Source organism: Colias croceus, chromosome 11 (genome assembly GCF_905220415.1).
Source record: "Colias croceus chromosome 11, ilColCroc2.1".
Taxonomy (NCBI): Eukaryota; Metazoa; Arthropoda; class Insecta; order Lepidoptera; family Pieridae; genus Colias; species Colias croceus.
The window spans coordinates 2058820-2072597 of NC_059547.1; the positions used below are offsets into that span (position 1 = coordinate 2058820).

Below are 13778 nucleotides of genomic sequence, written 5' to 3' on the forward strand. Positions count from 1 at the left end.
ATCTTGCTACTTCCAAAATTCATAATATTTATTGATACTATTTATTTATTTATTTTATTTAATTATTTATTGCACACACAAAAGAAATAGAGACACATAAAGTACAGATAAAAGGAAAATAATGTGTACAAACGGTGGCCTACTAGTAGTTATTTCAAATTTAATAGGGTAGGCAATAGGTACTCATAAATTTAATCAAGATATTATATAGCTATGTTTTATTGCTCAATGCACTATAATTTATAACACATCACCTAAACTCTTCCTAAACTGCGCCATATATTTTGTCAAACTTCAGTTTTAAATAGTAATACTAGCGGTCCGCCCCGACTTCGCCCGTGGTACATATTTACGTTTTCTCTACATAAGAACCATCCTCATACTTCAAGGAATATAATAAAAAAAAGAATTATCGAAATCGGTTCAGCCGTTCTCGAGTTATTCGCTTACCAACACATTTTGTGATTCATTTTTATAGTATAGACTATAGATTATAAAGGTGTACATTTTCTAACTTATTTGGGTATAACCTACGGTAGTACTGATCCGATAATGAAAAATCTTCACTAAAGGAAAGCTACACTAGTCAGAGATCAAAAGGTTTTTTATCCGCCTTCAAAAAAGACGAGGTTCTCAATTTGTCCTGTTTTTTTTTAAAGATGGTGCCTGCCGTCTGGTTTAAATATTGGTAAGTTCTGAAAATTTGAAGACGATATTTTTTCTTTGTCAAAAAAATAATGAATTTTGTCCAGGTTCAACCCGGGCAAATATTTAGCAAGCGGCTTTTTATTTATAGGGACAAAAACTGAAAAAGGTCATCAGCTGCCAAAAAATCTGACAAAGATATAAATTGTGTGCTGTTAGATCTTTTATCTCGATGAGTGTACTAGAATCAGGAAGGGTCCTTTATACCCACTTAATGCACTCAACGATCACTCATCCGCTGGAGTTATTTATTTAGTATTCATAACCATATATAATATGATTGTTTTATTGATAGAAACAGATCGTATTGTGTATACTTCGGATGTTGACTTAATTATTGATAATGTAGAGAATTTTGCAGATGAATTGGCAAGCCTTCTAACAAGGGATAAATATTAATAATTAATTAATGCAATATTTTATGGAACTAAGTTTCTCTTTAATGCATTTTATAACTATGTGTTAATATTTATAAAATTGCCGATAGAAATTAATAAAAGAACAAATGCACTATTATCTATATTCTATACTAACCGAAGTCGTTTAAACATCATAAATCAGACCATCAACCTACATCTTTAGCTTACCACGAAATAATAAATCCATAATAAATTGCTGTCATAACTGATTTTCTTGCACATTAGTTGCTCAGTATCTCTAGACAGATGTCAACTACAGGTGTAAGGTTTTGGCCAGAAGCCAGGTTGAGATCTTACCAAGTTAATCATTTAGTTTTGTTGGCAAGGCTCTATTTACTGTTGCGGTTATCGCGAGCTTAGAGCTTATGCCATAACCAACTGACAGATAAGATATGATTATGTGAATAGCTTTTGGATTTAGCAAGGATTTAGGAGGGTTTATTTTACAGTTTAGTGTAGGAAGCAGGTGGCAAAGAGGAAAACCTTATCAAAGATCATAGATGTTTAGTGGTTAAGGCGTGAATAGCGTAATAGTTTATATCTTGTTTTGTCCATTTGGTAGGTCGCATGTCTCATTTGAACTCAATCATTTGATTTTTTCAAACTCAAACTCAAACATTTATTTATTCAATTAGACTTCTTATAAAAGCACTTTGGAATCGTTATAACATTTTTTAACATTTACCACTGATTCGGAAAGCAGTATATAGATACTGAATATACTTTCTTTACTACTACTAGACTTTATAAGAAGTCTAATTGAATAAATATATGTTTGAGTTTGTTCTTCTCCATAGGGAGAAGAACCGGCAAGAAACTCCGATTTTGTTTGTAAGCTTATTATATAAGCAAAGTTCGGTGATACATATTATAATAGGGTGTTTTTTTTTTTGCATGAATACAATTGAATATCAATATTCTAGTGTCGAGGATAACTTGCTGGAAAGACATAAGACATCAATACTGGAAAAATCTAATACGGTAAAGTGAACACATTAAAAGAAAATATGTAGTCTAATGACCGTATGAACAAACACTCAAACAGACATAAACAATCACGTCCCAATAAAACTGCTAAACGCGGAAGAACAGAAATACAATTGAATATAAGTATTAACAAAATGGGAACTGTATTTATGAATCATGTGCTCCAGTTACTGAAACTGTGAGCATGTGCTGTTGCAATCGGGCTAACTGCTTGTAATGACTCGTATTTTAGTATCGTACGATTTATTGTCTTCATATTTTTGTAGGTTATCTTTTTAGGGTTCCTTAGGGACTTCTTTAAATATTTATTATTATTAAGTAACATAGGGTTGTTCTGTGTTTAACATATTTATCATACCCTCTAACCCGGGGCTTGTTTGTGTTACTAAATATTTTAAAAATTCACTGTGATGGCCTTAAACTACTTCAAGTTCACAACCTACAAGATAGGTTTTGATTGGAAATATATATGTCTTCAGAAATGTGCTATTTGTTTTAATTAGTGTAGTTACCGAAAATCTCTCTCAATTTCGCGTTTGCGAATCTAACGACACCATTCAATTTAAAACTTATTAATCCGTTTACGCTATGAAACGTGCCAAATAAATATCTAGATTTATTAGGTATATTACGTACCTTTAAATTCGGAAAACAGGACTTCAATACTTCAAAATTACTCATAAACCATTACTTTTAAAAGCACGTATTTCTTCAGTCTTCATGCCATATCCCAGGGCTTAATAACTTCAAATTCTTACGTTCAGAGCAGAAGAAGGTCAACAGGAAATATTATAGTATATTTTTAATTAGTTACATAATAATAATACGCATTGTTCATCAAACATTTAAACAATTTGTAAACGACACGACCGACTCAATAAATTTCTGTTCTGTTTATTCTCCCGGTCTCACTGCCCAAATAACATTAACGGGGTTGTAAAAGTTATATGACAGTACTTATTGTTACAGGTTACAGCTACGTTTTTCTCGTTGTAATTGGCTTTGTAGTATCCTATTATATTAATGTGTTTTAAACACTCTAAAGTCTCAACAGACGGAAAGTTAAATTCAGTTTTCTGTTGCTGGAGTAAAACTAAAACGTTTGGCAGAAGAAAGAATAGAATTTTTGAACCTTCTCTTTAAAGAGTTACAAAGGTGAATTGTGTATAAAGATTCATTTTACATCTAGCATTGGTTTTCTTCCAAAGCGAGCGATTAATAATTGCGAAACATTAGACTAAGATTACTGAAGTAATTCAGGTATTAATGTTTAACCTATTTGCAAGATTTCTTTTTGCTTTCTTGGTACTTGTATAAACAAGCCTATAAGTTATTCTAGGCCTAAATCTATATGAATACAAAATCCGAAATTTTCATGTTTTAGAACAACTATTATAAACAATCCAAATGCAAACTTTCGTATTTACACTCAGATAAAGAAAAGCAAGGCGGAAGAGATTTATACAACAAAATAACATTTCTGTATCGATGCCTGCGTCATCATATTTCCTGTTATCGATTGAACAATAAATAAATCTAGGCTATACCGCGCCCTATATTGTGACCTAGTATTTAAATACTGCCGTTCGTAATTCACGAGTGAATAAAACGTTTTCAAATGGAACACTATAATGATCGTGTATGAGTGCTGTATTTTTAATGATAGGTTAGTAAAAGACGTATTTAGGCAAATTATTGCGATGGGAAATTTTAGTTATGTTAGTGTTTAAATATGTAGACATGTTAGTAGGTGACATGTTTAAGGAAGATATTCACACACATTTAGAACTAAGATTTTTTTGTTTTCAAAAAAATTTACCTGTTATTTCAGATCTAAACAGACGTGAAAATGTTAAATTATATTATCAATTACGACTAAATTAATGAACACCTGAGTGGCGTATTTACGTATTTATTTGTTGCTCTCAATAAAAGGCGTATTAAAAGTGCGATGCTCTTTATCCCGAATTGATACTAGGATAAAATAAATACATATCAAACGGGCTTATTTTAGAAGCTTTGCGCGCTTGCGTGGAAGTAATCTTTTCCGTTTTCCCTTGTGACATGCTCACCTACTTATGGGCGCCTGGTGGATCGTATAATATCTTATATTGCGATTGCCCAATTTTTTTCCCTATTTAGGAATCATTTATGTGAAGATGAAATGGAAGCATAACCGTGATATAAAGACAATGTTATTAAGCTTTATTGTATTGTTTTGTGTTTTATATCTGAACTAGATTTCCGCCCGCGACTTCGCCTGCGTTTTCAACGGAAAACTCGCATAGTTCCCGTTCCCGTGGGATTTCCGGGATAAAACTTATCCTTTGTGTTAATCCAAGTTACCCTCTGCATGTGTGCTAAATTTCATTGTAATCGGTCCAGTAGTATTTGCGTGAAAGAGTAACAAACACACACACATCATCACAAACTTTCGCATTTATAATATTAGTAGGATAAATTCACAACAAACCGTTTTGCGAAGTCAAGATAGTGGTGTAACGCAAACCCGTGTAAAATATTAACATTCCGAGAATTGCGCGGGATATGAAATTAATGAGATTTTTGACTTTGCGTAATAACGTATTCGTGAAAATACGTAAACAAAATTAACTAAATAACGTTTGTATTTCACTCATTTCCTTTGTATGTGACCTAATTGTGTTTTATGGCATGTAATGCGGAAATCTTAAAAGAGCAGGAATAATTATTTGTCTTTTATTAAATGTTCTGGAAACTGGTAAATTATATTTACCTCACGTCGTTTCTCGTATTAGCTTTCCGCCTGCGGCTTTGCCCGCGTTTTCAAAGAAAAACCAGCATAGTTCCCGTTCCCGTGGGATTTCCTGGATAAAACCTAGCCTATGTTGCTTAGTGAAGATGCAGCTCTCTAATGGTGAAAGAATTTTTGAAATCGGTCCAGTAGTTTATGCGTGAAAAGTGAAAACCATACATACATACATAATTACAAACCTTTCCTCTTTATAATATTAGTATCTATAGATCACAATCTAATTAATTTTATAGCAAACAAAAGAGCATTAGATCAAAGCTAAAGTTTATGCTATGCCGGATAAAAATAAAATAATAACTAATAAACACATTAAAATAAAATAACGTTATTACATCAACTATTTTTCATATTCGAATATCTTCGCATTACCACAACCTTCAAGCTGTCACGATCTAAACATTGTCTTGAGGTTATTGTTTAACTCACAATGCATTATCATAAACATATATTTTTATTTTCAACGTAAAAATCACATATCATTTATCGTCTATACTGTAATCAGTAATGCCTATTATTATGCTTCTTTCCTCAATATCTCATTTAAACATTCTTCAAACGGCTCAAAGAATGATAAAAGAATATAACCGCAGATATTTTTTCAGATATTAATTGACTGAATATTTATCGTCTTTATATTTCACGAGCTTTCCGCCCGCGGCATCGCCCGCGCAGTCAAAGAAAAACCCGCACAGTTCCCGTTCACGTGGGATTTCCGGGATAAAACCTTTCCTATGTCGTTTCTCGGGTATCAAAATATATACTAATAACTATAATGAAACAACGTTTTTAGCTTCAACAAGGAACTGAATTTATTGCACAGATAACTATAGACCACAGACTAATAACTACAGACTAAACATAAGTATTAATGCCAACAGACGGTGCTACCAGTATCAAAATTTAGATTATTGAGATATATTTTCAACACCCCTACTTATCGCAATAATCACACAAAAATTTAATGAGACCAAAGAAAACTTAAACATTCAATATACCCAACAAACGCATAAACTTATAATGTTTGTCCGCACACAGACTCTTCGTTAGTAAATCGGCAGGCATTTCTGATGTAGACAAATACAATAATTTGATAATCTTATTGGATACACATTCTCTACAAAAATGATATTTTACATCTATGTGCTTGGTTTTTTTATGAAACACTGGATTTGTAGATAGTTTCAGAGCACTTTGATTGTCATTATATACTTTGAAACTATACATAGTATTTGTTATTTCAAACTGTAAACTTCTCAAATGGGTATTTCTATCGTTTCGTGCAGATTGACATTATTTGCGAGAAAAAAATAGAATTCGTTTTTGTTAGTATCATTGGATAGCTACATGAAAAACAAACTAGGTATATGAATATCAATTAATTATACACAAATTTGTGAATGATATGGGCTTTGAAACATTATAAATAAGTATGGTAATGAGTGAAGAAATTTGGTAATGATATAAAGGACAATGGTAATGAATAAATGTATTTGGTAATGACAATGTAAATAAAACTAACCTGGTCAAAATTTGTATTTTTTTTTATTTTTATAAAAAATAAATGCTTACTTAAATTTAGTAATATGTGTTGACACAATGGCTTAACTTACACCAAAAAAAAATACGAAAGAACTAACAGAAACATTATGTTTAACTAAAAATAATACAACACCACTTTATTAATTAATCAGTCTTAAAAATTACCATCACAAAATTATCCATATGGATCTTACAACAAAAAAAAAATTACGAAAGAACTAACAAAAACATAATATTATGTCTAACCAAAAATTATATAACACCACTTTATTAATTAATCAGTCTTAAAAGTTACCATCACAAAATTATCCATATGGATCTTACAACAAAAAAAATTACGAAAGAACTAACATAAACATAATAATATGTTTAACTAAAAATTATATAACACCACATTATTAATTAGACAGTCTTAAAAGTTACAATCACAAAATAATCTATATGGATCTTAGAGAACTTAAATCTATTAGGTACTCTGAATACAGTCTTAAATTACTTTCATGAAAGCAGCCCAAAGTGCTTGAAAATAGGAGTAATTATTAGAATAATCAAAAACATACAATTAACAATCTTATTAAGTCACCTTCGTTTATATTATTATATGCGTTTATTTTCATACACACAATCTTCAGCATTCTCTTCATCTGAAGAATCATCGAAAAAGTTTCTCACCAATGTTTGCTTTAGTGGTTTTTTATTTTCCTCTTTTATCTTTCGAATTACAGTAGATGCTTCACCAAAATAGTAATTGGAATTCTTCTTCGATTCTTTAATGCTAAATAACTCTTCTTCTGAATCCTCTTCAAAAAAGTTACTTAATACTCTATTTATTGGTCTTTTTTTGGATTTTTCGTCAATTGAAAAAGCCTTGTTGGACCAATGTAATTTTATGTCTGAAAGGACTGTAATAGTTTTATTTGGATTAATACTTGACGAAATATGAATATTTGGTTCTACGCTAGTTAAAGGTTTTTGTTCTTGAGCCTGGTGTATTGTATTACAGGGTTCTAAATCCCTTAAAAAACTTCCTGTACTATTTAAAGCTAAAATTTCATCTGATGCCTGTATAGTGCTATTAGTGAGGATCGGCTCTGGCAAGTTCATAAATCCGAGATGGTATCCATGTGTGCATATTTCTCCATTTTCACAGAAAAAGCAGCTAAGAGCTCTAAATGTCATTAGATAGTTATTGGACCACAAGACTTGATGCACTGACATCGTTCCATGAAATGGCTGAACCACGGATGGAATTTGTTTTTCAACTACGTCACGATCTGATACATATATCAATTTAACATTTTTTACTTTGCTCTCTACACATGTCCAAAATTCTTCTAGGCTACCTATGTCTCTACCCAGCCGCACAATTTGATCTGCAGTCCTCTTTAAAACGGCCCCAACACCATCCGGTGCCCCTTTTCCGTGTCCTGCTTCTAAATAATTCCAAGTAATAGATTTGAGCTCCGGAAAATCTAAATGTAATTGACTAATCACGTAAAACATGTATCGATTCCTATATTGGCTTGATGGGCTATCTGAAATAAAATGAATTGTATCAATCGACGGTGATATTTCTTGGATATAGGCAAGCAGTGGTAGCAGATGAGCCCATATCGCCCTTGCATCATGTTTATTACATTCACTAATACTGCAAGCACTATATGGCTTCAAGATTCCAGTTTCTTGATCAATTATGTATAACACTGCTGTATGTAATGTTATCTGTGTACGACTGCCACCAAAATGAAAGCTTTGGATTTCTTCATTAAACTGAATTGAGTAATTCTCCGAAAAATCGATATGTACTACAGCTTCCATAGAAGATAATGTTGCCTTTAGAGATTTTAAATGATTATACTGAACAAGAATGTTAGCACAATGTTTAAAATATGATTTTGATGAATTTTCCAGCTTTTCTATAATATTTTTTGGATGATCTGTTGCTCTTATTTTTGTGTTTACAATTTTAATTTTCTCATCTCCATTCGTTTCATAATTTTCTCTTTTTGTGCACCATTCGTAATAGTTTATCTTTAAGTCATTGTTAAATTCTTTATAGTTTAAAACTCTTCTTTGGCAAACCTTGCACGTTCGATTTAGGCAACTTTCACTATAAGCGTCACAACATAAACTTTGCAGCAAAGCAGTTCCATTTGTTTCTTCTATTATTTTATTTTTATTGAGGCTCTTCACTAATAAATCAAAATTTACATGTATTTTGCATGCACAGGTATTCCGATCCGAATCTTTTGGTTGTAGTACCCAAAATGGGCGATATTTGCAGAATGTGGAATATCCTACTTTCTGATTTTTTATAAATTTTTTATAGAGATTTATGAGGGTGTCGTTAAGATATCTTTTTTGCTTTCTTACGCCATTTCGAGTTATGAATTCATTTTTCCCTGGAGATATCTTCGTGTTTAAATCATCCTGGAAAAATTCTTCAATTAATTGTTTGATGTCTATTTTATTACATTTTATATTTTGTTCTTGAGATTTGGGTCGTACTGAAAAGGTGCTAGTCATTCCTAATATTTTGTGCTTTTTAAATTTGTCTCTGTTTCGAATTACAATGTCGCTAAATATGCGTTTTTCTTTCTTTTTAAGGCAATTATACCCTTCGGATAAATTTCTACTTACTATCTCACTGAATAATAACTTCTTTTTTACTTCTTCCCGCTTATTCTCGTCTATAGTTTCTACTAGCCTATCTACTTTCTCTTGTGTATTCTTTTGGCTGTGATGATCTTGTCGTATTTGGTTTTTCTTAGTTATCCTTCTTAACGCCCTTTTAATTGCATCTCTTTCCTTTTCAACTTTTTCTTTCTCTTTCTTGAGTTTACTTATTTCATTTTTGTGTACGTATCGTATCTTCCTTATCAAATATATTTTTTTTTGGCAAAGTTTGCAATTTGCATTAATTACACTATTAGCTTCGCGAGATGTTCCTTCTAATGGATCTTGCTGATTAATTAAATCTACAGTATCTTCACGGTCGCTTGACGGTGGGGTGCCATCTATTAACAATTGCTGAATTCTTCTATTTGCTTTCTGTTTTTCTATGTATCTTTTGGTATTTTCCTTCCATTTCTTTCTTTGAAGTCTTTTTTCTCTTGGCGTCATATCAGCCGCACTCTTGATTTGTTTTTGTTCCTTACGCTTCAAGTATCTCAGTCGTTCTTTTTCTTTTTGAACGGCGTATTTTTCGGGGTCATTTTTAATTTCCTCATACTTCTTTCTTCTACGTAATTTTGCTTCAACTAACTTTTCTTCTCGTGTTTTTTTCGACTTAGTCCTAGCCATCGTCTTATCTGTAAATAAGACTAAAAATAAAGCATTATCCATAAAAAAAGATGTATTCCATATTAATTATATATAAAAATCATTGGGACAAAAAATACCTACATCTAACTACTATGTTCATTTAAATTTGACATAGTAAAATTATCTTCATTACCATTATTTCATGATCATTACCATTTTCTAAATAGGTGATGGTAAATTATGGTAATGAAAGGAATGGTAATGATAATCTAGTACATTTTATTGATTTGCTCTTTTAATAAAAGTAAAATGATTGGAATTAATATTCCAAAGATGTCAAGACTTAAATATTATCATATAAACATCCAGAATACAAACAAAATAATTACTCGTTATCAAAAAATATCTCTAATGGTAATGAAAAAAAAACTTACCACGTCGAAAAATCTCGTATATTTCGTTGATTTATCTACAAACTGCAAGCGTCCACTCTGTTTCGTGTTTACTGATCGACTGAGTAAGGATCGCACAAAGGGGAGTGAGGCAGGGAACATCGTTAGGGGGTTCGTACAGGTTGATTCTTTTTAATTCTTCTTCAATTGATGGTAATGAGTAATTTTTATGGTTAAACGTAATTTATCACAGCAAATGAAAATAGCAACCGTTAGCGGATTTTTATTCACATATTTTAATGGCTGGATTATTACTTTATACAAACAAATTTATAATATCACAAAAATATACATAATATTTATGTTATTTGATAACAACTACCAAAAATCGCTTTCTGACAAGAGAAGGTAATGATATTTAGGCAGGTATTTTAAGTATATCTTTTTTTTTAAGTAACTGACATTATTTTTTTTCAGTGGCAAATATACATACGGATCATATATAGAATTTAAAAAATATTTTGTGCCTTAGCCTTATTTAGTTTTGGTTTAATCCTCACTGACACGTGTTTTGCACGAAACGGTAGAAAAACCCAAATACAGTGCCTCCTTGCATGCTTCTGCCATCCCCATATATTCAGCTTCTGTGCTTGACAGAGCCACTGTTGTTTGTTTTTTACATTCCCAAGAAATTATACCATTAGATAATAAAAAACAAAACCCTGTATATGAACGTCTATCTATTGAATTGCTGGCCCAATCAGCATCCACATACCCTGTAATTTCATTGTTACCCTGTTTACAATATTTTATACCATAATATTTAGTCCTTTTTAGATATTTTAAAACCCTTTTTGCATAATGCCAATGTTCAGTGGAATGACAGTTATTAAATTGGCTCAAGTAATTAACAGCATAAGTTATATCTGGTCTAGTTAACACTGAGAGATACATCAGGCTACCTATAAGCTGTTGATATGGCACTTGTTTATTAACATTCTCATTTTTATTCAAATTTAATTTTGTCTCCATTGGAGTACTGACAGGTTTACAGTCAGATAATTGAAACTTGTTCAAAAGCTGCTCAATGTAAGTTTTTTGACATAAAGTTACAGAACCCTCTTTCTTATCAAATTTAATGTCAACTCCTAGACATTGCTTGACCTGACCTAAGTCTTTAATACTAAACTGATTTGATAATACTTGTTTTAAATTCTCAGTTTCCTTTTTATCATTTGAAAAAATTAAAAAATCATCTACATAAACCGTTACAATAGTTTTTAGCTTGTTTACGTTTTTTATATACATACATGGCTCAATTTTTGATTGTTTATAACCATTACTGACCAAACAAGAATCCACCTTTTTATTCCAGGCTCTCGAAGCCTGTTTTAATCCGTATATAGCCTTTTTAAGCTTCAAAACTTTATTATCACTATACATAGAATCATAACATTCTGGTTTTCTCATAAAAATAGTTTCTTCCAAGTCACCATTCAAAAAAGCAGTCTTAACATCTAGGTGAGTTACATCAAGATCTAACTGAACAGACAATGCAAACAATAACCTTAAAGTAGTATGTCTCACGACTGGTGAAAATGTCTCTGTATAGTCCACACCATGTTTCTGCGTGAAACCTTTAGCCACTAAACGAGCACGATAGCGTACATTGTTTTCACTGTCATACTTCTTGCGTAACACCCACTTACACTCTACAATAGTACCATTTTTAGGAGCTTCGACAGCCTCCCACGCACTATTATCACTGAAACACTGTAACTCTTCCTTCACAGCATCTAACCACATTTCTCTTTCAGGTCCACTCAATGCTTCTTCTAAGGTAAGTTCATCTGTGTCCATTTTATCATTTCCTGCATAAATACTAGCGTATCCATATCTATCTGGCTGCTTCCTTGGCCTTGTGCCACGTTCCATATTCACGTAGCTGACATTATCATCAACCAACGTATCAGTACTGTCACTGTCTGAAGTATAAGTAGTATTCTCCAGAGTAGATCTAGTTTCTTCTTCTTCGCAAGGTAAGTAAGATTCATCACTATTATAGCTGTTAGAACTGTCCGTTACTTCAAGTGAATCTGCCATGACACTTCCTACGTCCCCTACTGGAACTATGCTCACCTCCTCTTCTGCCTTCTCTACAGAGCTAGCACACTGCGTCATTTCTTCACTTTGTGCAGGTACAGTATTTTCTATTACAATCACATCTCGACTGGTGGTGATAACTTTAGTTATTGGATTATAAATCCTGTATCCTTTTACGTCTCTAGGATAACCAATCATTATACATTTTTCAGACTTTTTGTCCCATTTAAGTCGCTTCCCCTTTGGTATATGTACCATAACTGTACTCCCAAAAACACGCAGGTTACTGATATCTGGTTTTTCACCCATCCACAACTCAAACGGAGTTTTTCCATTCAGAGCAGACGCTGCAATTCTATTCTGTAAATATACAGCCGTATGGGTCGCCTCCGCCCAAAACTTCTTGTCCAATCCTGCATCAAATAAGAGACACTTTGCTTTCTCTATGATGGATCTGTTGAACCGCTCTGCTAACCCATTCTGTTCAGGTGTGTATGGATTACTTTTCTGATGAATTATTCCATTTTTACTTAAAAATTCATCAAATTCTTTATTACAGAACTCCTTCCCATTATCGCTGCGTAAAATTTTGATTTTGCAGTTTAACTGATTTTCAACTTCCATCTTATACTCTTGAAAATACTTAAGAGCTTCACACTTAGTTTTCAAAAAATAAATGTAAGTCATTCGACTGAAATCATCGACAAATATCATAAAATATTTAGAACCTCCTAAAGATTTATTCTCCATCGGGCCACACAGATCGGTATGCACTACATGCAACAGCTCTGAGCTTCTGTGACCATTCTGTGGAAACGGTAAACGGCTTTGTTTACCCTCGCAACAGACTACACAGGACAACTTTGATATGTCTGTCTTACTGTCAAGTGTAAATCCTTCCACTGCGTTCTGCATTTTATTCAAGTAGTTACTGTTGACATGACCAAGTCGGCGGTGCCACACTTCACCTGACACCATCGCTGCAGCTCTAGACCAATTTTCAGGCATTTTCAATTTGTATACACCATTGATCAATAAAGCTGTACCCACCAATTCACCAGCTCGATTGAAGATGTTGCAACAGTCATTTGTGAACGAGACTTTGTTGCCTTTAGCGATCAATTGACTTACAGATAACAGATTTGTAGTCAAACTCGGCACAAACAACACGCCTTCAACATTTATATCATATTGGCAATCAGCAGTCTGTGTCGAAATCTGCACGTCACCGGTACATACCACAGATACTTTTTCTTTATTTGCAACAACAATCTTCTTGATATCGTGTCCATAAGATACGTTCTTCATCCAATCTTTGTTGGCAGTAAGATGAACACTTGCCCCAGAGTCAATATACCAATCACTCTTGCAAAAATCGCCATTCAGGAACACAGCACTAAAAGCATTACTTTGTTTTGATGTTTTATTCTGTGAATCCGACGAATTTTTATCCGATAATGTGCATTGATTGCGGTAATGTCCTATTTGTTTGCATCGATAGCATCGTATCACTTTCGACTTTGACGTTTGTCCATTGTCTCTGGTAGTGTTGTTACTGTTCCGTTTTTTCTTATT

The 13778-nt window shown here is 32.6% G+C and overlaps 2 protein-coding genes across 4 annotated transcripts in view; both read right to left on the bottom strand.

Moving 5' to 3' along the window:
• The window catches only part of LOC123695278, a 59591-nt gene that overhangs the window by 25898 nt on the left and 19915 nt on the right, over positions 1-13778 (bottom strand). The window lies entirely within an intron of this gene.
• Positions 8000-10209, bottom strand: LOC123695647 (vicilin-like seed storage protein At2g18540). The gene is made up of 3 exons (XM_045641552.1): positions 10143-10209; positions 8818-9755; positions 8000-8062 (listed from the first exon to the last, which is right to left on the bottom strand). The coding sequence occupies exons 2-3, from the start codon at positions 9745-9747 to the stop codon at positions 8000-8002; spliced, it is 993 nt and encodes a 330-aa protein (XP_045497508.1). The 5' UTR covers positions 9748-9755; positions 10143-10209.

What these genes read in the sequence shown, in the direction of transcription:
- LOC123695647 (XM_045641552.1), bottom strand. Translation starts at nt 9,747, where the DNA reads ATGGCTAGGACTAAGTCGAAAAAAACACGAGAAGAAAAGTTAGTTGAA. An exon ending in AATTCATAACTCGAAATGGC is followed by an intron (nt 8,063 to 8,817) that starts GTAAGAAAGCAA and finishes ACATGATGCAAG; the next exon opens with GGCGATATGGGCTCATCTGC.